A 27,690-nucleotide genomic window follows, 5' to 3' on the forward strand; every position below is an offset into this window, starting at 1 on the left:
CCCCGCTATCACTGCCCTACATGGTAATTTATATACATATATATTGTGTGACTGCTTCTCTGTGGAAATAATAATCCCTGGGGACTGTGGTCACCCCCAACACATCCCCACCGCAAACAGTGGCCAGTGACAGGCTAGTGAGACACCCCCTCACACAGCAACAAATGGGGCTTCACCAGGGGTAGTTATATACTGCTCCTTGGGTGTTATATATACACTTGGGCACTGTTGTCTTACTTCAGTTTGACATACTGAAGTTTTCACAAATTTCATCAGCACCTGTCTTTTACAGTAGAAGTTGGGATAAGCCATCAGGCAAGAGTGCCTTATACTATACTTCGAAGTGCTCCGAAAAGATATGAAGCAGAAATACCTATATGTGGGACTGATGTCTCTTGCATTCAGCTCCTGCTGTATTTGTGCTGGAGATGTAATAGAAGTGTGTGCCTTCAAAATTGCTGAGAAGCCTTTCCTGCAACCATATGTCAGGTGCTGCCTGCTCTGAGCATTTGCTCTTGTTTTCCTATGAAGCCTTTTCAATTATGATTAGCCAATTTTACTGCCTCCGTGTAGTATGAGGGTTTACCTACACAATCTGTTAATAGTGTTCAACATCTGTTGACCCTCATACTACTTGTAGGTAGTAAAATTGGTCAGCGATTGGCCAATCATAAAGTGTGTATCAGGCTTTAGATTGATAAGCACGTAAGTGGTAAAACCTCCTGCCACAGAAGGGAATAGTTAAATATTTTTGTTACAATGGGAGGGTTTTCACAAGTGTTCACTTAGTGTTCTAAGCCAGATACTTCACTAAGTCTGAACAATACACAAGTCCTGGGAGTGTTCCGTGAGCCTTGACTTGTAATTTCATTAAGGTTAATATCATCACTGTTTCATTACATACGTTTTTAAAATGATTGCATTTTTGAATTTATATTATAGGATATACTGCAGCTGATTTAACATTGTGGGATGTCACTAGTAGGAATGGTCAATGAGACGAAAATAATTTCGAGTTGATGCAGCATTATGTAAATTTTTTATGCACATGTATGTAGCTTGAAAATGAAACGATCAAATCCTGCTGAGGTAAAATTCGATTGGTCCATTAACTGCATGCTTGTTTCTGGTGTAATTCAGTTCACTACTGCAGCCAAATAGATCAGCAGGACTGCCAGGCAACTAGTATTGTTTACAAGGAAATAAATATGACAGCCTCCATTTCACTCTCACCCCGGGTTCACTTTAAAGATCCACATTATAGCATCATACACCAGCCTCTGATGAAGTGGAAGGAGCTGCGATAGTATTAGGCGAGAGGCGGCGAGCTCAGCACCCCGTCACATTGCACACTTTACTGGTGACTGGCTTACACCCTGCGCACCCATTCGGAACATGGGTGAATTGTTTGGCACACATTTGCACCTCATCTTTCACTCTCCTATAGCCATGTAGTTATTTCAACCAGTGAGGTTACTATTTTTTGACTAGCTTTTTTCCCCTGCAAACAACAGTGTTACTAAAAAAAAAAACAAGTTAGAAAACGGTAAATAATCCTGCATGAAAACTATTTTACCAGTGACTTCTTAACAACAGTGACTCTACATGCATTTCTGTTAAATAATAGAATTTTATGACTACAAAAGGAAAAGTATTTACACAATGTCTTAGTTTTAAAAATAAGCCTTTGAATAGGATTTTGCAAGGAGTCCCACACGTCTGCAGCAACGTCCTGGTGCACCACCAAGGCTCAGCCTCAGGTACAACTGATCCTTCTCCCTCTTATTAGAAGACGTGAAGAATTGCCGGGGAGGCCAATCCAAGAGCAGTTCCAAGCAGAGTACCAGATCCATAACTCAGCACCGTTTCTGAGCTCTCTCCTCCTGTGGGAGAGAGAAGAGGATACACCGGATGTTCAGAACATTTCTTGATTCATGCAATCTGTGTAGCTTACACAACTGTATAGCAATAAGTTCATTCTTTTCCTTCCTTCTCACAGCATATCTCCCACTCCTTGTACAGTCAAGGCCTCCTACTACATATAAGATAGCTTCAGATTCTTCAGAAAAATATGGGGGCTGCCATATTTATTACCCTCTAAACAATACCAGTTGCCTGGCAGCTCTGTGGGTCTATTTGGCTGCAGAAGTGTCTGAATAACACCAGAAACAAGCATGCTGCTAATCGAGTCAGATCTGACATTATATTCTCAAACATCTGATCTGCTGCATGCTTGTTCAGGGTCTATGGCTGAAAGCATTACAGGCAGAGGATCAGCAGGATACCCAGGCAACTGGTATAAAAGGAAATAAATATGGCAGTCTCCATATCCGTCTTGCATCATTTGTCACATGGTTTTATAGAGAAAAAGTGGAAATCTTAGGGAATACATAGTACATCTTATGAAAGATGATCTAGAGAGAGTCATAAATGCCACATAGTTTAAAATGCAATTCCGTGGGAGCCATACAATATGTTTCAAACTGGGACAGTGCGCATGCGCAGCAGAGAGCTCACGTCCCTGTTGCCATGGTGATGTGTACACAGTTGATTCGCCGGGCAGAGGAAGTGTCAGACACGTCTTCAGCTTCTCTTGGGTTTCAGCAACATCAGCAATTTCCCCAAGAGCCAGACAGGAGAAATACAGACTAACAGCTTGTACAATTAGCTAGCTGACTTGGGGGTTGATTCACTTAGTAGGACAAGATCCCCGCACTTTGGCCCAATAGGCTGCCTGTCACGTGACAGACCACCTACTGGGACAATCAAAGTGCAGGGATCTCTTCCTACAAAGTCACTGTCAGGTCCAGAGTGGAACAATTGGAGCAGCTGTTAATTTTGGGGGGAGCGTAAGTAAGTTAGTAGTACATGCTACAGCAGTAGCGTGCCTACTTTGAAAATTTTATTTGCGCTGCCACACTAAGCTGTGCTGCTTGAGCTGTATAGCTTAGTGAATGAACCCTTACTGATTTGTCTGTGAGCCAGATGTAGCCATCAAAAGAGCCACATCTGGCTCCTGAGCCATAGGTTCCCTACCCCTGATCTAGATGCTCAGGTCTTTCAAATAGTTGCCAGTGTATCAATGCTTTTCTCCTTATCAGCCTTGGGCATCTTTTTTGGCTGGTAAAAAAAAGTCATACAAAATAGTGGCAAAGACGTACAATCCACAGAAAAGTATAACTAAGGAGCTTCCATATGTAAACTGGGGGAGCTGCTTAAGGAGGGAAAGAGGAACCTGACTCCACAGAATCCTGGGCGTTAGGACCACCAGCTGGCTTCATGTTCAGAAGTATGTCAGCACTCAGCAGACCTCAAACCAGGTTTAAACTTCTTAAGCCAAACACTCATGTGTCCTATACAATTGTGCCCCACCACAACAACGCTGGAAAATGTAGTCCTACCAATATGTCGCAGTATAAACTCACTGGCTCATAGCATCCTGCATCTGTGAATCTCCCCACTCCAATGCACATCTAAGTTCTGGCAGCAGGTCATGTGGTGGGCAGGCCAGTCTCCTGCAAACTATGAGGAGGGTCAGCCATGGCTCCAGATCTAAAGACACCAGGCTGTTCCTGTAGCCATGCAGGAATGGATCTGAACGGGGCGTTCAGATCCATTCCAGTCTGAAGCCTGACAGGGGGAACATACACTGGCTGCTGCCACTGCCATCTGACATGGATAGCACTCTCCAGCCCAACAATGTTACTCCTGAATGGACAGGAAATAAACAAGAGTGTGTGGGATTGCAGCACATATACTGTGTACTCTGTGGCTAATTTGAATATTTTATCCTACTTCCTGTCCAGATTGGGGTGGAGAGGGTGCTGTCCTGAGATGACCTGGGAAAAAATATTGTAATATTCAAATGTACTCTTAACTAAGTCAAAGTAAGCAACTGCCGATCAATTGTCTAGCAGCTGGATAATTAAACAACAGCTAGGTGCTTTAATTATCTTAATTTAATCCCTTTTCTGAATGTGTTAGGTTATTTTTTTCTCCTCACTGTTGATTATTATTTCATAGGTGGATTGACAAGGCATTACCTTCACAGCCCTCTGCAGCTGAGACAGGGCCTCTTCATATCTCTGTTCAAACTGCCTCAGGTTCTCTCTCTTCACCAGCTGCTTCTGGAGCTTTGGTACTCCAGCCTCCTTCAACATGTTGAAGTATCTCTCCTCCTGTGTATGGAAAAAATATCAACACTGGAAGGTATTCAATGTCATAACTATCACCACAAATCCAGCAACAAAGATTGTAAAACTTGTTTAGAATGGAACACCATTCCTTAAAGTGGACCCAAATTAAAAATACAAGATTTCAGAAATAAAATCTATTTTCTGAATTATAATAATAAATAGCAGCCTTTTTTTCAGCTGCATGATGACAAATATAATTTTTTTTACATTTATTGGAGGAACCCCTCCCTTCCTTTCAGATTGCCGGGATTTTTCCGGCAAACTGGTGGAGTAGGTGGTGTCCGGCAATGGAGGAATTGCTAATGGCTGCCCCCAGTATAACCCTAGCTATGAAAAGAGAAGGGTGAAAAGCATGCACTGAAATTATCATAGGTTTGAAGGAGTGTTTATTTATCTTTGTATGTGTCAGAGTGGTGCAACTAAATATTTTTAATTAAAAAAATGTTTGGTTTGGGTCCGCTTTAACTGAAGAAATCTCAGTGCTTTCCATTTCTTTCTGAATACAGCAAGGAGTAATGGCAAAACATATTTTTATCTGGGTTTGTTTGGGAGGGTGCCAGGGTTAAATACTCAACCTGTTCTCTGGCCATGCCCATCTGCATTGCCGCAGCCCACTTCCAGCTTGGCAGCTGCAGCCTAAGAGGTGTCTGTGCAACTGGGGCTGTGGCAACTCAGACAGGAGTTTCCCAAAGAGCTTCGGCAGACTTTGAAAACATGGCCACAACTGCATTCCACAAGAGGTGGAGGGGGGGGGTGGAGCCTCACCTGTGACCTGATGCCGGGTAAGGTTTTAGGCCTGGGACCATCTGATCATTAAAAGCTCTTTTTTTAAATGGAGGTCCTCTTTAACAAAAGTGAAATTTCCCTTTAAGACATTTTGGGCAGAGGAAGATGAAGATCTGCCTGTATTATGGTCCAGTTGTGTAGAATTACACCACATTCTGTCACTGGGAACCACCAGGTCAGGTAGTGAGGCAACTTCAGCAAAAGCTAAAAAAATTATTTTTGCCACAAACCAGGGTGTTTATAATACTTTTTTTCCTCAAATATGCCACACTGAAATCTGCGGTGCCCCAGCCAGTTGACTGAAGTCATACTCAAAGCTGTAGTACACGAATTCAACATACCTGGATATTCAGAAGCATTGTGAATGCCAAACCTGCCTTCCCAGCACGTGCCGTTCTGCCCACTCTGTGTTGAAAAAAAAAAAAAAACAACCAGTTCACATACTTGCTTTGGGTCTCTCTATGGTAGATTTTTAGCAGTGCTAAAGTAACCGATTTTTTTTTTTTGGCTAACTAGTGCCACTTTAAAGTGTACCAGAGATGGCTGAAACGCAAGATTTGATACTTACCCGGGGCTTCCTCCAGCCCCATAAGCATATCTGAGTCCCTCGCCGTCTGCCGTTCAGCTGCAATCAGCCCTGGTAACTGGCTCAGTCGCATCAGTGTGGGTCTTCTGCGCATGCGCGGAAGGTCTGCGCATACGCAGAAGACCCCAACTGAGCCAGTTACTGGGGCTGATTGCGGCTGAATGGCGGACCGTGGGAGGATGGTGAGGGACTCAGACGTGCTTATGCCGGATACTTGCCCGGAGGGAGCCCCGGGTAAGTATCAAATCTTGATTGTCAGGCCGACTCTGGTTTCCTTTAAAGGGCACTGAGTACCCATTAAACTTTTTTTTTTTTTTTTTACAATGAACCTCAATATCAGGGAGGAAAGTAAAGCATGGAGTGCACCATAACCGTCCGCAGAACAAAGATTCTGCCTTTGGAGGTTGCTCCCGGCCACAATGCATGCCAGGAGCTGTAGTCCTGAAGGGAGAGTTACATCTACATACTACAGCTCCCGGCATACATCTCCCAGCATGCATTGTGGCCCAGGAGCAACCTCCAAAGGCGGAATCCTTGAACTGCTACTGCGGTGGATAGTGATGGCACACGGCACACGGAGAGGGGGCGACAGGAGCAGCCCCCTGTAGGTAAGCAATCGCTCCCCCTAACCTCCGGAACCCTTAAAGGACTTCCGATGCGACATATATTAACCAGCTTAGTGGTATGGATGAGCTCAGCTCGTCCATGACCGCCGCACTGGATTGCTCTGGCCCTGGTGGGCCGATTTTCATATTTTTCTTTTAAAACACGCAGCTAGTACTTTGCTAGCTGCGTGTTGTACGCGATCGCCGCTACCCGCCGCGTAACAGGGCCCCCCTCCCCGAGACCCCGTGCACAGCCTGGCCAATCAGTACCAGGCAGCGCTGAGGAGTGGATCGGGACTCCCTCTGATGTCACGACGTCGATGATGTCATCACGATCGTCGCCATGGCGACGGGGAAGCCAAACAGGAAATCCCGTTCTGAACGGGATTTCCTGTTTGCTCTGATCGCCGGAGGTGATCGGAAGGGGTGGGGGATGTCTCACTACCCTGCAGGCTGATTGCTGGCCAAGCAAGTGGGAAAGGGGAGGGGCACTGCTACATACATGTTGGAGTCTCAGCAGAGGGGGTTGCTATCGGCTGCCCCGGACCATTTTCATCCAGTGTGTTTACGAGGCTTTAGAATCAATTGCAGTGCAGAGATCCAGCCCAGTAAAGACAGCCACTTAAAAAAAAATCAGTTTGGCTTATCTGTTTGAGCATAAAAGGGAATTTTGACTGTAGTTAAGCTTCAAGGAAGCTTGCACCCACTTCATTTGTAGTATGTGGCAGGTTTATCTAAGGTACAAGTGACAATATGCTTGCTAAGAAATAAACACACCTGTGAACATACGTCCTGATGTACTGTGGAGCATCGTAGTTTATCACACATTTCACTCCTTTAATGTCAATTCCTCTAGCCGTGGCATCTGTACTGATTAACCTGTGAAAGACCGAGAAAGAATAAATGTACAGATAGAAAAGGAGGGGGGAACCAAGGAAGAAAACAAAAGACAAGTGACAGATATTTTACTAACACACTATATGAAAAAAGATCATTCCTGAAAAGAACAGGCTCCTGGAAATCATTATTTTCTAAAGGATAACTGCAGAGAACCTGGAGACTAAATCACCACAGGTAAAGGTATACAGAAACGACAATCAGCAGATGCAGGTACATTTATGTGGCAAAACATCTGGAGATAATCACTTTACTCCCCCTGGTTCCCAGTACTGCTCTTCTAAAAGTCAAAGATAGCTTTATTGGCAGGACCAAGATTCATACAGGCATTGCCAAAGCAGGGGGAATGAGGGACATGGAAGGGGGTGGGGTAGGGGTACAATGGGTTAGTAGTTTGAGGAAATTTTTAGGTTTACAATTCTTGTATCTCCCACAGGTGTCACTGCAGTGGCAGCAGTGTAGAATCCTCCCACAATATCTTCCAGGATAGCTGCTATATCACACCCTTAGGCCTCGTTCACATCATTTAGCGCAGATGGCTGTGCGATCGGAACGCTACGCGTCCAATCGCACGCCATCTGCGCTCCTATGCGCTGCGCTGCAGATCCCATTCATTACAATGAATGGGATCTGCGCTGCGATTCACAAAAATGCGTGCAGTACGCGATAGCGCAATCGTGCTGCCACGCAGCGCATATGATGGGAACGGTAGAAGGGCTGTCTATGCCCTTCTACGGTTCTTGCGTGTCGCACACTATACGCGCTGCCAAAATGCGCACGGCAGCGCGTATAGTCTGAACGAGGCCTTACTGGCATGACTGGAATGTGAGGGGTATGGCTATAACCAACAGCACGTCTACTCTCCAACCTTCCCCAAAGCTGCAGGGTCTGGAAGCAGTGGGCAGACAGCCCTGGTGATAGAAGGGAAACCTGCTGGAACGGGAGTATATGCTTTTCTCCCTACAGGGTTTTTGTGTTTCTTTCTCAAAGCAAAGTGAAAGGTCCATGACAGATTACCCCATTACTTCCTGTAATTTGAGGTCAGTCTTTCACATTGCTGAAGGTGATAAGGATGTTAAACGACAATAATACTTAAGGGCTCTTTTCCACTAGCAATTGCAATCACAAATCACAAACGCCAGCGATTGCGATTTTTCATTGACTTTTGTTATGCGATTTTTCATTTGCATGCATTATACCTCTTAAAATCGCTCCAGAAAGCGATTGCAGTTTGCAAATCGAATCACTATAGTGGAAAATAATTCTCATGATTTGTATGATAAAGTAGCAACCCTAGTAATTTAAAAATCACTAGCAATTTAGCTGTGTAGTGGAGAAAGGCCCTAAGGGCTAGTTCACACATGGGGCTCGATTCACTATGCTGTGATAACTGCTATCACAGCAGTTATCACACGAGCTGCTGTGCGCAAACAGTGTTACTTCACGTGATAAGCGAAGGTTAGTGTGAGATCACGTGCGCTTTTCACGTAAGGAGTGCATGCGATCGTGTGCAAACCTTCGCTTATCACGAGAAGTAACGCTGTTCGTGTGCAAAGGCTTGCACGCGGCAGCTCGCCTGATAACTGCTGTGAGCAGTTATCACAGCATAGTGAATCGAGCCCATATAACGCAAAATGTGAATCACGATTGCAGCTGCAATATTGTCGCGATTTTCTTGGTGATACCCATTCAACAGTCGAGAATCACATTGCAACCCCCCCCCCCCCCCAAACAGCACGTTTGTGATTTATGCAAATGCTGCAGTGAGATTGACCAAGTAGGGATACATTATTAACAGCGCTTTGCTGATCGATGGCCAACCCTAAGTTAATTAAGTTTTTAAGCCACGGGCCAGGAACTCTTAAGCCCCATCTACACGATATGATTCTTTGTGCGATTCGATTATGATTCTATTTATGATACGATTAAATCTGACATGTGCGATCATGATTCAATTCAATTCGCAATGGTTTTGCAGTGGCAAATCGAATTCCGATCGGACATGTTGGATTTAATCGGATCGTAAATAGAATCGTAATCGAATCGCACAAAGAATCGTATCGTGTAGATTGGGCTTAAAAGAAAATTGTATGGTGTGTACCTAGCATTACACTACATTTAGTTTAAATAATAAGTTAACTTGTCCTTTACAGCTTCTATATAGTTAAAGGGTGACCCAACTGTGATGCTTCCAATGATTCTACATGGGAAAGAACACAAACCTAACTGTAGCCCCAGCTCCCTTTGTTCGCAGTGATAGTGGATGGAGGGCTCAATAGTTGCAGCTGCCATTTCAACAGCAGTGGGGGCTGGTGGACTGATCCTTAGTTCCCATATATAGAAAACCCCTTTTACACAGTTTAAAGAGACTCTGTAACAAAATGTTCAGCCTTATTTCTTCTATCCTATAATTTCCTACACCTGTTCTAATGTGGTCTGGCTTGCTGCAGCCTTTTCTAGTTGCACTGTCTCTGTAATAAATCTAATCTTTTTCCTTTGTCGAAGGCAGAGAGGAATGCACTGCTCTGCTGTGATAGGGAGAAGTTATACACACCTCCTCCACGCTCCCTGCAGGCTCTGTGTGTGTGCTGTGTGTAGGAGTCAGACAAGGTCTCTGCTCACAGCCAGCGTCTGCAGGCTCAGGAGCTGTGACTTTGTGAACAGCTGTGAGTGCAGAAAGATCAGTTCAGAGCTCAGACAAGCAGCTAAGGCAACAAGTGGTGTAACATTCCAGCAATCAAATCACGTTTGAGAGGAGCCTCTGCAAACAGGCACCTGCTCTGATAATGTTATTCCTGTTTGGCGGCCATCTTCATTGTTTACAAAAACAATGCATAAAACAGTGAGTTTATCACCAAGAAAGCAGCAGGGGGCAGCGAAAATGTCACAGAGGGGGCTAGAAGAAGACAACAAACAGGCTGGTACGTTTATTTATGTAGGATTTTCACAGTACAGATTCTCTTTAAAAGGGAAAAGAACTTATCTTGCCTTTACAATGTTCTGAAATTATAATGCAGAGGAAAACATGAAAAGGGCAAATATTTGTTTTCCCACGCCACTGTAATTATGGATGAGGCGAGATGCGATTTGTTTCATGTAATTTAAGCAAACTTGTCAGTTAGCTTTTCAAACCATTGCTGTCCATTGTTAAACTTTTTTTTTTTTAAACTTTGCGTTCTGTCCTGTCCCTTCCATAAACCACACAAGCACCTCAGTCACCAATATTAATGCAATACACATCTCCAAGTCACAGGCCAAGGATTCTATCAGTATGGATCTGAAAGGTGTAAAGGAATAGCATATCAAATATGTCCAGGGTACCCTGGGGTAGGGAGTCTAAGGCTGCAATGTTCATTTGCAAATGCCCAGAACAACGATAAGTTCACTTTAAGTTCATTAGCTGATTTGAAAACTATTAGCTGTGCCCTCCATCTAAACCCCTGCGTAGCTACTGCAACTCACAGCTGTAGCTTTCCTTGCTCAAACTCTTTCAGAGTCTTCTTCCTCTCTCCAGGGCTGAGACGGGAGGAGAATTCAGCAACCCCAATCCCTCCGAAGAGCTTTACCAGCAGGAAGAGGCTGAGAAACACAGAGAAGCAAGAATCAGTACTAAGGACAAACAATGCTTGCATTAAAATATAAAATACTAAAGTATGGAAACACCAGAAGAGTGCAAGTGGACCTATGTGCTTGTAGGGTCTCTTCCCTGCAGTAATTAATGCACAGAACACTGCATCCCTACTAGACTTTTCTGCATCAACCCCACCAGTGTGTTATTCACACTCTGTATTGAAGTCAGCTGAGCCAAGCGAGTACAACAGCCTCTGCCAATAATCCGGTGTGTGTATAGCAGCCCCAGGCTCCTGCCTGGCCAGCTATCCACCAGACTTATAGCTTTGTTCTTCCCTCTTGTCCTGTGACATCACATCTGTGCCACTCTGTCGGCCCTCAAAAACTTCAAATGCGCATCATCATAAGTAGTAAAAGAACAACAGCTCAGTACCTTCCCATCCAAAGAAGCACATCGGTGACAGTGTTTATGGTCAAAGCATTGCCAGTTTGAACCAGTTTGGAGCAACAACCTATAGGACTCCCTCCAGCAAAAATACCATGGGGTCTCCTCCTGGGATTATTATTAGTGATTTATAAAGCGACAACATATTCTGTGGCGCTGTACAAAGTAAGAAACCAACATGGAGTACATAATAATACAGACAATGGTGTACACTAATATACAAGATACAGAATTAGTGACACTACAAAAAAAATCATACAAAATACAGAATTGGTAATGACATTGATAAAAGTAACATGATAAATAAAATGTATAATGATTTCCAAGACACAAAAGGGGGAGAGAGCCCTGCCCTTGTGAGCTTACAATCTAAAGGGAATGGGGGGGGGGGGGGGGCGCATACAAGAGGAGGAGTAGTATACAACAAATATATAGAGGCAATGTGTTTTAGGATATCTAGTAGTAGTGCAGTTTGGTCTTAGGACAAAGGGAAGTGGCCTAAGGTAGCGCATATGCTTGTCGGAAACAAATTAGTTTTTAGAGAGCGTTTAAAGGTAACAACGGTTGACGAGTGACGGATGCGACAGATCCAACCACCAACTATCCATGTTGTAAGTAACAGACACTCACCTTTCCCCCCTGACTCCATCTCCCCACATAGCAGAGTAGCGCAGAAGAGCAGTGTAATATTTACCTACTCCAGCATGGCATTGTGTCTCTTCTGTTCTTTTCGGCAGTTGTATGCTCTCTGCTTCCATACCTCCAGGTTCACTTCCGATCACATGACATGCATTTTGAGCCAGAGATATGCAGCATAGCACGTGTGGCTGTCAGGAAGATCAGAGGAGACCTAAAGCAGCACTGGAGTAGGTAAATATTAAACTGCTCCACGGTGCTACTCTGAAGAAGGAGTAGGTGTGGGCCACCATGATCGCTATAGTTACACCACTTTATTTGAGACTGTTTAAATCTTATTAAACAATTTGGCCTTAAAGGGAAGGTCCAAGCAAAATAAAAAAATGAGTTTCACTTACCTGGGGCTTCTACCAGTCCCATGCAGCCTTCTTGTGCCCTCGTAGTCACTCACTGCTGCTCCAGTCCCCCGCTAGCAGCTTGCCGACCTCGGAGGTCGGCGGGCCGCATTGCATACATTTTTACGCATTCCCGCTAGTGCAGGAACACTACCACATACATTTTTACGCATTACTGGTTCAATGCGTAAATTTTTACGCGTTGAACCACTAACGCGTAAAAATGTATGTGATAGTGTTCCTGCACTAGCGGGAATGCGTAAAAATGTACGCAATTCGGCCCGCCGACCTCCGAGGTCGGCAAGCCTCTGGCGGGGGACTGGAGCAGCAGTGAGTGACGAGGGCACAGGATGGCTGCATGGGACTGGTAGAAGCCCCAGGTAAGTGAAACTCATTTTTTTATTTTGCTTGGACCTTCCCTTTAAGACTGTTTCAGATTTTGGCCCCATACGTAATTGAATTTGATACCCCTGGTATAGAGGTCCTCTCATTCAGATACTCTGTATCTTAGAAAATAACAATGACTCACCGGTGGGAAGACTCTCTGGAATTGGCAAAGCACAGCACACGGGAGAAGCGCAGAGTCAGCAGGAAGTGAAGGAGAATCAAAGGTTTGGAGTTGAGGTTGCAGGGGATATAATAATGCTGGAGAAGAAGATCACAGAAATGTATTATGGTAGTTTCTTCCATAATTCCGCCACACATAACATTCAAGACAGGGAAGTAGTGTTAACAAACAGTGAAAGCCATACAGATTAATATGTCACATGGACAAGCTTCTGCTCTTACTAATGGGATTGGAAAACATTTAGCTCTAGTGCAATTATATTTTGTTGCTCCAGTCATGCTCTGATAGGATAATCCCCTTTCACTGAACAAGAGGAAATGACCCATCCATCAGAAAGACTTCCTAAGTTGTCACATCTTCATATTTCTGACACACACAGAATCTGCTTATACCCTACTTTATCTGCGCAGGAAAAGAGACAGAGGGAAGAAAAAAAAAAAAAAAAAACTTTGCTTCATTCTAATCCCAGCAGCAGACTTTAGAGAAGCTTGATGGGCGTAACCTACAGGATGGAGCCTGATATATAAGAGTGTTGACCTTTAAATACTGTAAACACTTTAACTCTATAAAGTGAGCCCAAACACACCATTATTGGCTGGATATTGTTTTGAGCTCCCACAAGTCAATAACGTCGACAGATTTGAGTATACTACAGAAGTTCCATACAACCTCACTTGTTTCATATCACAGTAAGAGCAGTGCGTTAAAAGGGAAGGTCCGAGGTGATTAAAAAACAAAAATCTACTTACCTGGGGCTTACTCCAGTCCCTTGCAGCCTTCTTGTGCTCCATGAGCTGCATGCTGAAGCAAAGTAGATGCTGACCTGGCAAGGGAGCCGACCGGGAGCCACCAGAGCTGCGTTGTGGGCACAGGACGGCTGCCAGGGGCTGGAGGAAGCCCCAGGTAAATAGATTTTTGTTTTTTGATTACCTTGGACCTTCCTTTAAGGAAACATTTACAGAAACTGTTTATAACGGAGCCAATCTTTAGACTGCTGTTTCTGCAGAAATAACAGCACTTTCGTGGAAATCTTAAGATCACTAAATTTATAAAAGCGGCAATCAGCTGAAATGATCACCAGCTCCTTATGATCATTTCTTCTTCCAAAAATTATTGGCAATAAGTGCTGGTCACAATATCTATAAAGTGGCGTTATTGTCACTTTATAAGTCACCAAAAAGCAGTCACGATTTTCACTGTGGTGAATGCCATACACTGCAATGGACCATATGCTGTAGATATGCTAAATTCCTTCCACTTTAAGAATTAGCGGTATATGTCCACAATGCCTGTTGATGGGCCCCATACCTCTTCTAGCAGGAAGCAAACTACACTGGTTTTACCAAGATGACTAGGCTACATCTAAACTTTTGTATGTAACATAACTGTTTGCAATTCTGAGGAGTTTTTTTTGCAGTTCATAGTACTACATTTATAGGGCTATTACATACGCTTACTGGTATTTCAGGTGTATTCAACCAGTTAATGCATAGAACTTTCTTCTCCTTATGTGCACTACTAAATTTGAATCATAAAGGACACCCGAGGTGAGACTGATATGGAGGCTGCCATATTTATTTCCTTTTAATACCAGCTGCCTGGCTATCCTCTGCCTCTAATACTTTTAGCCATAGACCCTGAACAAGCATGCAGCAGATCAGGTGTTTCTGACATTATTGTCAGATCTGGCAAGATTAGCTGCATACTTGTTTCTGGTGTGATTCAGACACTACTGCAGCCAAATAAACCAGCAGGGCTGTCAGGCAACTGGTATTGCTGAAAAGGAAATAAATATGGCAGTCGCCATATCCCTTGTCACAGTTATCCTTAATATAAGCCAGGCCAGGCATTTCTACAGTCTACAAGACATATGTGAGCCACTCACCGTCAGCCCCTCTGGCAGGGAGAAGTTTCCAGCAGAGACAGGCCCATCTGGGTCCTCAGCAGTGGCTTTTGGGGGTTGCTTGTGTAAAGACGTGAAGAGGCGGGGCTGGTACAGTCCTAGTTGCTGAAGCTTCTCTGGATTGTGAGTCAAAGTGGCAGAGAAGAGCAGCTTTTGCAGTGGTATCTGACACTGGCAGGAACTGCAGAAGGCAAACATTAGAGAAAGATATGCACAGTCATGTATGAAGGGGTATGATACATTGATGGGTAAGGCGGTGATTACAGAAAGCTAGCCACTCATTTCAGGAGGACACATACTCGCCGATAGTTAGCAAGTTATAAGCTCAGATTTAGGCTGTGCAGCTCTTTATATCTGAGTGTTTTATTTATAACTACAAAAGCAAAGGAAGTGTGGCTCTCTCTTCAACACAGGAAAGACTATGATGACTATCACTAGCCTGGGACTGAGGTTACCTTTACTCTCTACCATATAGCGAAACAGCTCATCTCAGCGCACGCTATGCTTCGCATGGGCTATAGCTGCAATGCTATATAGTCTACTGCCACACATCGGTAATTTGGGTGCCGTCAATAGCTGGACCACGAATCACGTGTCATTAACTCCATCCTCCCCCCTCCCTTACCCCCCTCTCTCCCCCACATACCAGTAGCTACGACCTGGAGAGGGAAAGGTATTAACGCTTTCAGCGGCAGCAGGGTGAGCCGGCATTTGGCATGTGATGTGGCTTCAGTGTTGAAATGTAAGGCCCGTACACACGCCAGATGAACAAGGTTAGGAACCAATCCCTCTGGCAACATCGCTGAGCCGAGGCTGTAGATGGTGGGCGGGATGAGCGGGGAGAGCAAAGCTGTCAGCCAACGTTCAGCCAAATTGATCCACCTGCTGGCCGTCAGGAGTTACTGTACACACGCTGAATTATCTGTAGAGGAGTCGTTATTGGCTGCCTCAGCTGACTTTAATCTAGAGTGTGCATGGGCCTTCATAGTGATTCACATCCACCTGATTAACAGTGTTTTAGAGTTTCCTCCCAGGAGAGAACTATCATTTTAATGCCTCTGAAAATAATTAGTTGGTCACTAAGCAACCTGTTTCTTTATCGATAACCTCTTCTAATAGCATGACAGCTGTCTGAAGAGGAGTGTTAAAGTGGACCTGAACTCTTGCACAGGACAGAAGGAAAACATAGAGAAATGCACTCTGTATGTATTTAGAGAGTTTAGACTGTATAATTCCCCCTCATTTGAGTGTAATCACAAGTTGTAATTTGATCTCTCCCGTGTCACATGACTGCAGCAGAAAAGTCTATTTGAAAGTACAGGCTGTAAACAATATGTCTGCTTCCATGAATCAGGAAGTAGAAACAGTGCAGATGTATTTTAGGATTTGTATCAGCTGCAACAAAGAAATGTTTTTGTTTAAAGGTTATTATGCTGTTATGTATCTTTTTTAAACACATTTTTTATTATATTTCCCAACAGGCAGAAGATATTATGAACAGCATTTAAACAAACAGCATCATTACAAGGGCATGCATGGCGTTAAAGGGATACTGTAGGGGGGGTCGTGGGAAAATGAGTTGAACTTACCCGGGGCTTCTAATGGTCCCCCGCAGACATCCTGTGTTGGCGCAGCCACTCCCCAATGCTCCAGCCCCGCCTCCAGTTCACTTCTGGAATTTCTGACTTTAAAGTCAGAAAACCACTGCGCCTGCGTTGCCGTGTCCTCACTCCCGCTGATGACACCAGGAGCGTACAGCGCAGACATAGACCATACTGGGCCTGCGCTGTGCGCTCTTGGTGACATCAGCGGGATCGAGGACACGGCAACGCAGGCGCAGTGGTTTTCAGACTTTACAGTCAGAAATTCCAGAAGTGAACCGGAGGCGGGGCCAGAGCATCGGTGGTAACCAGATGTTTGTTTCAAATTGAACAGGTTTCTAACATCTTATATCTCCTACCTCCCCTATCCCCTACCCTCCCTTCTGTCATCTCTGAGAGTAAAATGACTAGTTAGTCCACTTATGTGATATCAAGTCATCCCAAGGATCCTTGCAAGTGTTCCGTAAGATACCATTTAGTGTATTTGAAGTGCTCCATAAGTGCTCCTATCTCGCTGTTTGTGAAACATGCAAGAATAAAGCCTTTCCACTTTTTGAAAAAACTTGCTGTCTTCTTGTCTTTATGAATGATTGCTTTAAGTCTATCTTAGTTATATAAATGAAACAATTCTTCCCTTACATCCCACACAGTATGGATGCTTGGGTAGATCCATTTATTGAATATAACCTTGCGTGAGGCTATGATGATCAAATGTGATAGCTTGCTTGGTATAGGGTTGTTGGTTACAGTGGGGTCGGCATTTTTAGAGTCATCATAATTGAATAAGAGCATAATCGGACATAGACTACTGTTGTGTATCTTTTAGAGCAGTGTTTCTCAACATTTTATAAGTGTGTACCCCTTTTTAAAACCCTGTACTCATCGAGTAGCCCCTAGCATAGTAAACATGATCACAAGTACCCCTTGACAAATATATATTTAATTGTCGTACATGATAATTGGTTCTAAACAATGTGCAAGCATTTATTATTGCTTTTAATTACCGTATATACTCGGATATAAGTCGACTTCGTGTATAAGTCGACCCCACTATTTGACCCTCTTAAGCTGGAATTTTTTAATAACTCAAGTATAGGTCTATCTAGCAAAGTTAATGGCTGCACAGTAGACTTGAAGCCTTGCACAAGACATAATGAAAACATAGAGAAATGCAAACTGTATGTATTAAGAGAGTTTAGCCTGTCTAATCCCTACTCATCTGTGTCTAATAACAAGTTGTAATTTGATCTCTTCTCTGTGTCACCTGACAAGGCAGATAAACTCATTTGAAAGCACAGGATGTTAACAATATGCCTGCTTCCATGAAAGCAGGAAGTAGACACACTACAGCTGATACAAATTCTGCAATTCATCTGCAAACAAAAGGCATTTTTCTTTTAAAGGATATCATGCTATTGCATATCTTTTAGAGCAGAGAGAAAGATCTGAGATCAGGTCTGCTTTAAACAATAAACCCTTCCCAGAGCCCCAGCAGCCAGCATCTCTCTATCCCTCCCCACAGTGCTAAATCACCTGCAACACACTGAAAATCCCCCCTCCCTCCCAGCACAACTCTGTAATGTTATGCGCTGGGAAGGCAGCTTCTTTCTGTCCCCTTCCCCGCAATGCTAAACTATTTTGTGCTTCCATCCTCTCCCCCCCCCCTCTGTGCGATCACAGTGAGCACTGCAGCAGAAGCCAACACTTACAGTTCGATTGCCAGCGCTGAATCCTCTATACACTCTCCATTCATGCCGCTCTCTGTCCAATAGTACAGCTCCGGTTCCTGATGTCATGTGACTTCATGTGTCATGTGACATCGGGAGTCGCGCTGTACTATTGGACAGAGAGCGGAAAGGAGGGAGTATAGAGGATACCGCACTGTCAATGAAGCTTTATCGCCGGTGTCCTGTCATGAAAAGCTGCTTGCATCAGGGATAGGCAGGTCAGGACAGTGATCGGTGGCTGGAACAGAAGGATTTTTAGAGCAGCTTCTACTCCCGCAGCGGTTGTAGGAGCCGCTCTAAATCCCTCCGTTCCAGCCACCGATCACTGTCCTCACCTGCCTATCCCTGATGCAAGCAGCATTTCATGACAGGACACCGGCGATTTAATCTCCGCCCCCCGCCATTCTCATCATTGTCCCATGCCCATCTAATTGCTGCTCCTCCCTGAAGTGTCAGCACATACAGCGAGTGCCAGGGAGAGAGCTGTATTATTCATTTTAATGGGGAAAAGTGAGCGGCTCCTACCCCGGCAGCCGCCGGAGCATCACATGCTCAGCGGGGACCAGCATTCTCAGCTGCCGTCTGAGAGAATAAGTAATGAGCGGGGGTTAGTCCATTCTCCTGCTTGCAGGGGGGCACAGCATTGTGGCATCTAGGAATCATAGAGCAGGGGGATAAAATCCGCTTGGCTGGCAGCACTAGTGGGATCATACTGCAGCAGATGCAGAGCAGAGGGGTCAATTGATACTCAGCTACAAGTCAGAAATTTAGGTCTGACACGAGTATAAGTCGACCCCCCTACTTTACAAAAGTAGATCAGACCTAAATTTCTCGACTTATAGCCGAGTATATACGGTAGCTAAAATACTAATTTGGTGTTGTTTAAATAAGAATTATAATTTTCTATATCTCTAAATTTGTTATTCTTAGTTAAGTATATCAAGCCCGAGTACCTCCTGGACCCATCAGAAGTACCCCCTGGGGTACGCGTACCGCATGTTGAGAACCTAGGTTTTAGAGCATAGAGGAGCTCTGAGTTCAGGTCCACTAACATTTTTGCAGCTAATGATTTTAGGTGGACTGTGCAATCCCAATGACATTCCATGGAGTTTATACTCTTAAAGGTACTTACTTGGCGACAGTGGTCACTACATTGTCCTTCCTGGTAAAAAGGACAGGATGAGAATCGGGATCTGTCTTAAAGGCTGCTTTTGTAACATGGGGTAGCCAGTCCTGATTCATAGAATCAATCATGCGATCAGCTTCATCAATAACCTGCAGAATAAATATGACATGATGCATACACCATGCTGCACAGACTCTTAACTACAAAGTCTGTGTTCTCATAACCTAAGGGGGCAGTAAATGTATAAGTACAACTTTACCAAGAAGCGCAGGTGCCTTAAAGTGAATCCTTCTGTTTGCTGAATGTGGTCAACAAGCCTTCCTGGTGTGCACACGAGAATGTCAGCCAAACTGCAGAAGCCAGACGACCTGCGAGAGTATCAGAGATGATTAATCAGCACTACTGCCTCGGTTGAATGCTGGCACAGGAGGAAAAATGAAACAATAAGTGAACAATCTAACTGTTAACCTAAAAAAACTTACTTTGCAAGTACTAGAGACTCTTGCTCTTTGGCAAATGATTTATGACCAGCTACCAAGACTACTTTCAGTCCGGTACCATCAACATAAATATTAAACACCTTGCAGACCTAGCAAAAAACAAGGAAAGAATAAATAATACAGAAAATATACATCATCAGTGGCCACATTATCAAAGTCCACTTACCTGCTGCGCCAACTCCTTCGTTGGTAAAACGACAAGTGCACGAACCTCACATACAACACGATTCAGTAGAAGCTGTGGACAAACAGGCATGAAATGAATGAACTATACATTTTGGTGGGTTAGGCATAAAGATAATGTGCAAGTTTTTACAATGAACAAGCAGATATACATAGAACACTACAGCCTGTCCTTGTTTAAAATGCATTTGATAGTACATTTGCATTAAATAGTAATGCATGTCTTTTAGAGTCGTCAATTGATTACTATAGCTGGTACTCGGTTGTATGATCCCTATGGGCGCCGGGTTACCCAGTTATATAAGCATATTCAAATCTAGATGGCTCCTGTATAAACATAACATGGCTATATGTAAACATGCTATTTTGATTTCACTGTGATTTGATATACTGTATTGCAAAATGTAATTGGTCCTATTGGCAGCTTTATGTGTAAGCTGCTGGACAGCACTGGCTAGCTGTCTGGCTTATATTGTTAAACTTATCATTAGGATCTATAAGGACACTGTCTTGTTATGTTATGTCTTCTCTTTGTTGAAATAAAGAATCTTTAAAAAAAAAAAATAGTAATGCATGTCTGTCTGTACATTTTGCAATAAATATTTAGAAAATACTCGACTGATTGGATCCTGTAGTTTGTTTTCTTGTTATAGGCGTCCTTAAATGAAAAGAAAAAAAAAATGATTTTTACTTACCTGGGGCTTTTTTCAGCCTCTTGCAATCTCTCTGGTCTCTCGCGGTCTTCCTGATCAGCACCAATCTGCCGCTGTCAGCCTCTGTAAAGTTCCCGACTGAGTGGGGACTACTGTGCATGCGGGGACCGGCCCGCCAACCTCCAGGGGCCAGTAGTACTCTGTGCCTGCGCAGTTGCAAGTTTTACAAGCTGCGCAAGCGCAGAATGCTCCCTATTGAGGAGGCACACCCCTGTGGCTGGGACAGCAACTCAGCAAAAGGACAGTGAGGGGCAAGATAGACTAGAGTAGGCATGGGCAAACTCGACCCTCCAGCTGTTACGGAACTACAAGTCCCACAATGCATTTGCCTTTATGAGTCATGACTGTGGCTGTCAGACTCCTGCAATGCATTGTGGGACTTGTAGTTCGGTAACAGCTGGAGGGACGAGTTTGCCCATGCCTGGACTAGCGGGTTTAGGGATTGGGTGAAGCCCCCGGTAAGTAAAAATCAACTCAATCACCTACTTCACAAAATATACAAAAGAACCATCATATATGGGAGGTTCATAAATAGTGTGGACTGTTGGGGGTGGTGGTGGATGGGATGACAAGCATTATTATCTTCAAGGGCTGCTCCCTAGTCCCCCATCTGTAGGCACTTGTCCCTCTTCTCCAGGCACACCTGCAGCAGGTTTAAGTGCCTGCGGAGGTGTGTCCTGCACTTTCGGCTGCAACAGTGCATAGTAAAGGTCGGAGACACACAACACTGCTGTGGGTCCTTGAAACTGTGACAGCTGTTTGTCTGCCTGGATTAGATGGAAAACCACAGAAAGAGGGCTAGGGAGCAGCCTGCCAGAGTCAAGTAATGCCTGAAAAATGCATTAGGCTTTCACTTCACTGAAGAAGGCTTGGAAAGTATTACATGCTTTATCACAAACACTGAGCAGGCACAGAAAGATAAAACTTTGCTAATAAAAACAGGAAAAGAGAGGACACTGGCAAAATCAGGTAACCAGCTCTGTGCTGGGGAAGCAACTCCCATTTCCCTGACAGTAAGAAACTAGCCAGCCAAGAACTTTCAATATAGTAATGCAAATTTACCATCACTGGAATTAAAATATGGGATCCTTAACTAGCTTTTAACTGAATGAAATAGAAAAATGACTCTGCTTACTTGTAGATTATTTGGGGGGGATAATCTCCACCAGGACTTCAAGGCATAGGAACACTTTGTTTTCCCCTCTGCTGTAAAACTTCGGAACTCTTTCTATGCTCCCTGCTCTCCCCCACTTCCCTCTTAAGGTCCGTACACACGCCGGACTGGAGGAAACAACGGGTCCGTCGTCACCTCCCGCTGGGTGGGCGTTCCAGCGACAGTCCGGCGTGTGTACAGTCTGTCGGCAGACTGATACGGCTCTTTCTGAGCGATCCGCCCGGCGGATCGCTCAGAAACAGCCGTATCAGTCCGCCGACAGACTGTACACACGCCAGACTGTCGCTGGAACGCCCACCCAGCGGGAGGTGACGACGGACCCGTCGTTGCCTCCAGTCCGGCGTGTGTACGGACCTTAAGGCTAATCTATTGTTGCTGCACCTGCGCTGTTGCTACTGGAAAATGTTATCGCTATGGTTACTGTTATCTGCTTATTGTCAATCTGCAGCCGCTGTAACCTGTTGTTATTGTCGTCATTGACAATCTGTGTTGTCTTACTACCTTTTTAAGCCCTGTTGTTGCCAAAAACATTTCTGGGCATGACCCAGTTGTGCTTGGCGAACAAAACTGTTTCTAAAGTAGAGAATGGATTTCTCCTACATAATGTATTCTATTTGAGAAATTACGAAGAAACAGAGTCAGTTTGCCAGTCTCTGACTGGCTGGTCGCAAAGAGTGTAGCTTCTAGTGTAGGCTAGGTATAGGGCAAAAGTGACACATGAACACATAACTGCAACCTGCCAGAGACATCAAAACTGATCGCAAGGTTCTCCATGATTTCACCCGCAGAAAAAAGGATACAGAAGAAGTCAGGTCATCAAAAACTTACACTTAAAACAGCAGAAAGTTTCTATTAACGTCAGCTGTCTCACCTGCACTATGGGAATGACAAATGCCAAGGTCTTTCCACTGCCAGTGGGCGCAGACACACAAATGTCACTGGGCCGATATCCACCTCTGCCAAGGAGAAAACCACCAGTGCAGCTCTGCAGGATGGCTGGAATAACTTCAGCTTGCACTGATAGGCATTGAGGAGTAGGAAGAAAGAAGAAAGAGCTTTACAAAATCATAAACCGCTAAAAGATTTAAAGAGGAACTCCAGTGAAAATAATGTAATAAAAAAAGTGCTTCATTTTTACAATAATTATGTATAAATGATTTAGTCAGTGTTTGCCAATTGTAAAATATTTTAAATCCCTAATTTATATTCTGACATTTATTACATGGTGACATTTTGACTGCTGGCAAGTGATGCAGCTGCTGCTTGCTGTTTTGGCAGTTGGAAACAGCTGTAACCAGCTATTTCCCACAATGCAACAGGGTTCACAGACCGGAAACTGCTAAGAGTACATACTCAGAATTTCTTTGTGGGAGGGGTTTCACCACAATATCAGCCATACAGTGCCCCCTGATGGTCTGTTTGTGAAAAGGAATAGATTTCTCCTGTAAAAAGGGGGTATCAGCTACTGATTGGGATAAAGTTCAATTCTTGGTCAGAGTTTCTCTTTAATGCAATATAAAAAACTCTACTTTAATTTAGCCTGAATTACCTGACTGCTATTACAGAATACTGTTATTGACCATTATAGCAAGCACACTATTGCCATCTAGGGATAGTCAATGAGATGAAAATCACTATGAATGAATGCAGAAATGTTGTATGCAAATTTATGCAGCTTGTAAATTGATCAAATTTTACCTGAGCAGGAATTGATTGGTTCACTTTCAAGCTGCAGAAATTTGCATACAAAATTTGCATAATGCTGCATCAACTCAAAATTATTAGCATCTCATTGATTATCGCCAACATCCGACTATGGTAACAGCATTCTTAAAATTACGTTTTTTGGGAATAGTGCTCTTCCATACATGGAAGTCAGGGAATTCACAATAATGCAGAACCAAATTCTAAACAACAATATTAATAGTAAACAATTAAACAGAAATGGATTGTTACATGGTTATACTTACCTGGAAAGAATGTCTTCACCTTGTTCGCTTCCAGTTTCTTTGCCAGTTTGGGATGCAAACCAGGAACATCGTGAATAGCGATGAGGTTTTGCTTGATATCTTTGTGAACTAGACTTGGCTTTGCTAACCACTGCGGCAGAACTGGCATCACCTAAATATCAACAATATATTTGTAATCAGTTTCATCCACTATGATTTAAGACACAAATTCTGTGGCAGATTTCCTCCTCTGAAAGGCCAACAATACGGCGTAGTGCACACCAGAGCGATTCTGCTGCGGTTTGCGATCCGCTTGCGGGTGCGGATCCGCTAGGGTAATGTATTTCAATGGGCTGGTGCACACCAGAGCGGGAGGCGTTTTGCAGAAACGCATACTCCCGGGCTGCTGCAGATTTTGGATTGCGGATGCGTTTCTGCCTCAATGTTAAGTATAGGAAAAACGCAAACCGCTCTGAAAAATGGCACTTCAGAGCGGTTTGCCAGGCGGTTTTTGTTACAGTAGCTGTTCAGTAACAGCTTTACTGTAACAATACATGAAATCTACTACACCAAAAACGCTTCCCAAAACCGCACAATGCTAGCTGAAACGCTACAGAAAAAGAAGAAAGGCCTGGTGCACACCAAAAACCGCTAGCAGATTCGCAAAATGCTAGCAGATTTTGAAACGCTTTTTCTTCTCTTTCTGTAGCGTTTCAGCTAGCATTTTGCGGTTTTGGGAAGCGTTTTTGGTGTAGTAGATTTCATGTATTGTTACAGTAAAGCTGTTACTGAACAGCTACTGTAACAAAAAACGGCTGGCAAACCACTCTGAAGTGCCGTTTTTCAGAGCGGTTTGCGTTTTTCCTATACCTAACATTGAGGCACAAACGCATCCGCAATCCAAAATCTGCATCAGCCCGGGAGTATGCGTTTCTGCAAAACGCCTCCCGCTCTGGTGTGCACCAGCCCATTGAAATACATTACCCTAGCGGATCCGCAATCGCAAGCAGATCGCTAACTGCAGCAGAACCGCTCTGGTGTGCACTAGGCCAAAAAGCGTTTCAAAATCTGCTAGCATTTTGCGGATCTGCTAGCAGTTTTTGGTGTGCACCAGGCCTACCAGCTGACATACAAATATGCTATAAAAAAATAAAATGCCTTAAAGAACCTGAGGCTATGGTTGTTGTGGTATACCAGTATGACGGTATACTGCGGTTTGATTGTAAAAGGTATGCATACCGTGCACAATCTCGTTTTACCAGTTTTCGGGGGGCAGGGCGACGTAGCGGCAGGGATACGATGCAGCTGCGTGCGCACGAACAGCGGTGGGGATAAAAAAAATACTCACTTGCTGTCAAGTCCTGCATGCTGTACTGGCTTCTTCCTCCTTCCTGATCTTGCATGCCAGTTCCCTGAAACAGCACCCCTGGGCGCTGTTCCAAGGAGATGAAATGCAAGTTCAGAAAGAAGAATGAAGCTAGAACAGCGTGCAGGACCCGCCGGCAATTGAGTATTAGTACCTCCACTGCTGCTTTACACCCCCCTCCCCCCGGCTCTCTATATTGCGGGCACCTATCCTGCCTACACTTATCTCTGGCTACCTATGCTGCGGCCACCTACTACTGGCTATACCTATCCTTGGCTACCTATTGCTGCGGCCACCTACTACTGGCTACACATGCTGCGGCCACCTATTACTGGCTACACCTATCCCTGGTTACCTATGCTGCCCTACCTCGGTGGGTAATGAGAGTAGAGGGATTCCCTGCAGGCTTTCCAGAGCATCCATTTGGCAGCTCTCTCTCCCTGGCTGCACCCCCTGCACGCTGAGAGAGATCTCTCTCTTTCCAGCGTCGTGACCCAGAGGTCACGAAAACAAATATGATTAATTCCAGGCTTATATAGCGGCGCAGAGCGGCAAGGATGGCGGCTACCTGATCTGCTCAAAGCCCCCCCGGATAGCACAGGCTTTTTTATTATTATGTGAGCCCACCTCGGGCCCTCTTTAAATATATAAAAAAGTTCAACCTGGCGGTTATGATGTACTTCAAATATAAAGGTATAATTTTGCGAAAGAGGGCGAATGGAAGATTTACTAATCTGGCTAGAGAAGAATCAAGGCAGCCCGGGAGGATGGCGAGCTCACGGCCTGAAGGGGGTTGGAGGAAGCCCCAGGTACATGTAATGCTGTCTTTTTTCCATCTCAGAGACTTATTGAAGTCATCCACATACAGTAAAGCATCGTACACACATTCACAGTCTTCTGCAAGGATCAGGTGACAGTTATGAGCTAAATTCTATGCAGATGCATCGGTAGTCTAGATGGACACAGACAGCAATAAAATAACCCAAAATGTTTCTAAGCCCATTTCACGCTATCCGAAGCTGAAATTAAAAACCTAAGGAGATGGGCTTTAACAGCTCCCAAGCACTGAGTAACCCATATAACATCTAGAGAAGGCTAGATGTTATACAACATGCTCACCTACCTTGTGAATTGGCTGTGCCTCAAAGCCTCCTAGGAGTAGCGAGTTTGGATCTGAAGACTTGTTAGCGGGACTCCTCTCTTCCATATCTCTATTCTTCTCTTCCTCAGGCTCCCTACCCTGCTGCTGCTGTTTGGCATGGATTTTCTTCTTGCGTGGCTTCTCTTCTTCTGTAGTCTCCTGACATTCTTCTGGTTCAGCATAACTGCTTGATTTGTTCTCCTCAGCTTGTGTATCTTCATGGTGACATATTTTCCTTTTCTTTGCTTTATTCTTTTTCTTAGTAGAGTCAATGGATAAAGAGTTATCCACATTCTCATCCTGATTGCTTGACTGAATATCCTCCTTTGGTTCCTGTTTCTTACCCTGCAGCTCTGATTGTCGTTCCCTGGCACGCTGGCGCAGCTGCTCTAACAAGGCTTTAGAGCGGTCCTCAGAGGAATCCACTTCATCCCCAAGGTATCTACATGGATTCAAAAGGATTAAAGCATATCTGAAACGAAAACTGGATCATAAAACACAGACTCCATCTACCTCTCTAGTGTTTCCACCTCACTACCCTCTAGGTCAGCGCTGGGCAAACTACAGCCCACATCTGGCGTTGTAATACACTGGCGCACCCTGACGTCACGTCATGTGAAATCCTGTCACCATGGAGACGCGACGCAGGACATGGTTGAGTAAGGTGAGTTTCAAACCACCCGATGCCCACTCGCAACTCTGCGGGGAGGGAAGGGGGTGCTGGAATTTAAGGAATGCAGTCCGGGCTGCGTAAACTTGCCCAGGCCTGCTCTAATTTGTAAGCTTTCCCTTGTTTTTTTAGTTTCTGTGAATTTTATCAAATGAACATGTTTCAGTATTGGTCATGTTTTCAAACTACACATCAATTGTATGCATTTTTGTCACTGGTTGTCCAGATTGTAGTGTATCAAACTGCTGATGTATCTATGCTTCCCGTTACTGTGTGTTTTTGTACTTTGTACAGTGCTATGGAAGATGTTGGCACATTATAAATAAAAAAATAAATAATTCTTATATATATGGAGGGCCTGTAAATGGAGGGCCTATGGCTGCTGCATCGCAGCCACAGAGAAGGTATGCTGCCCCTGGCCTGTCCATCACTGCTGCCCAGCCAGGGTGCTCCCCCCTGGCTCTATGTCCACCAATGCTGCCCAGCATATCAGATCCGTTCGCAATCTCCTTTTGGGGGGTACAACAATGGAGGCAGGGTAAGAGAGGTGGTGATCTGGACAAGAAGCTTTTACAGCTAGAGCTAGCATGGATCTTTCGCCTTGATTGTTTAGCCCCTAGGGGCTTAAACGAGGAATTCTCCATAAAGGGTTTCATCTAGCCCCCCTCCCCCCCCCCATATGTTGAAAATGTTACCAATATGAATATTTTCCCCCTCTAACACAATCTAATCGTTCCCCCCCCCCTCTTTCCTTTTTCCCTCCCCCCCTCTCCCCCCCCCCCACCCCTACCACTGCACCCCTTATAGAGGTGATGAACCTCTAATCCTCAAGAGCGCCTACAAATTGTTTATGCGTGGCTCTTCCCCCCCCCCCCCCCCCATTGTCCTCTTCCCGCCCCCCCCCCCCCTGTGTCATGACTTTCTACCCATGCACCTTCACTGTCGTGGGATGA

The 27,690-nt window shown here is 44.5% G+C and overlaps 1 protein-coding gene across 1 annotated transcript in view; it reads right to left on the minus strand.

The window, feature by feature from the left end:
• Positions 1–1,610: 1,610 nt before the first annotated feature.
• Positions 1,611–27,690, minus strand: part of DDX51 (DEAD-box helicase 51) — a 35,470-nt gene continuing 9,390 nt past the window's right edge. The window contains exons 2-15 of the mRNA XM_068242559.1: positions 26,050–26,509; positions 23,582–23,732; positions 22,483–22,628; positions 19,708–19,779; positions 19,524–19,630; positions 19,301–19,409; positions 19,048–19,190; positions 14,570–14,768; positions 12,646–12,761; positions 10,533–10,649; positions 6,951–7,052; positions 5,324–5,387; positions 4,044–4,178; positions 1,611–1,883 (exon numbers count right to left, since the gene is read on the minus strand). Of these exons, the coding sequence (XP_068098660.1) occupies positions 1,857–1,883; positions 4,044–4,178; positions 5,324–5,387; positions 6,951–7,052; positions 10,533–10,649; positions 12,646–12,761; positions 14,570–14,768; positions 19,048–19,190; positions 19,301–19,409; positions 19,524–19,630; positions 19,708–19,779; positions 22,483–22,628; positions 23,582–23,732; positions 26,050–26,509 (1,948 nt within the window). The 3' untranslated portion in view covers positions 1,611–1,856. The remainder of the gene's footprint in view (positions 1,884–4,043; positions 4,179–5,323; positions 5,388–6,950; positions 7,053–10,532; positions 10,650–12,645; positions 12,762–14,569; positions 14,769–19,047; positions 19,191–19,300; positions 19,410–19,523; positions 19,631–19,707; positions 19,780–22,482; positions 22,629–23,581; positions 23,733–26,049; positions 26,510–27,690) is intronic.

This window comes from Hyperolius riggenbachi, chromosome 1 (genome assembly GCF_040937935.1).
Source record: "Hyperolius riggenbachi isolate aHypRig1 chromosome 1, aHypRig1.pri, whole genome shotgun sequence".
Taxonomy (NCBI): domain Eukaryota; kingdom Metazoa; phylum Chordata; class Amphibia; order Anura; family Hyperoliidae; genus Hyperolius; species Hyperolius riggenbachi.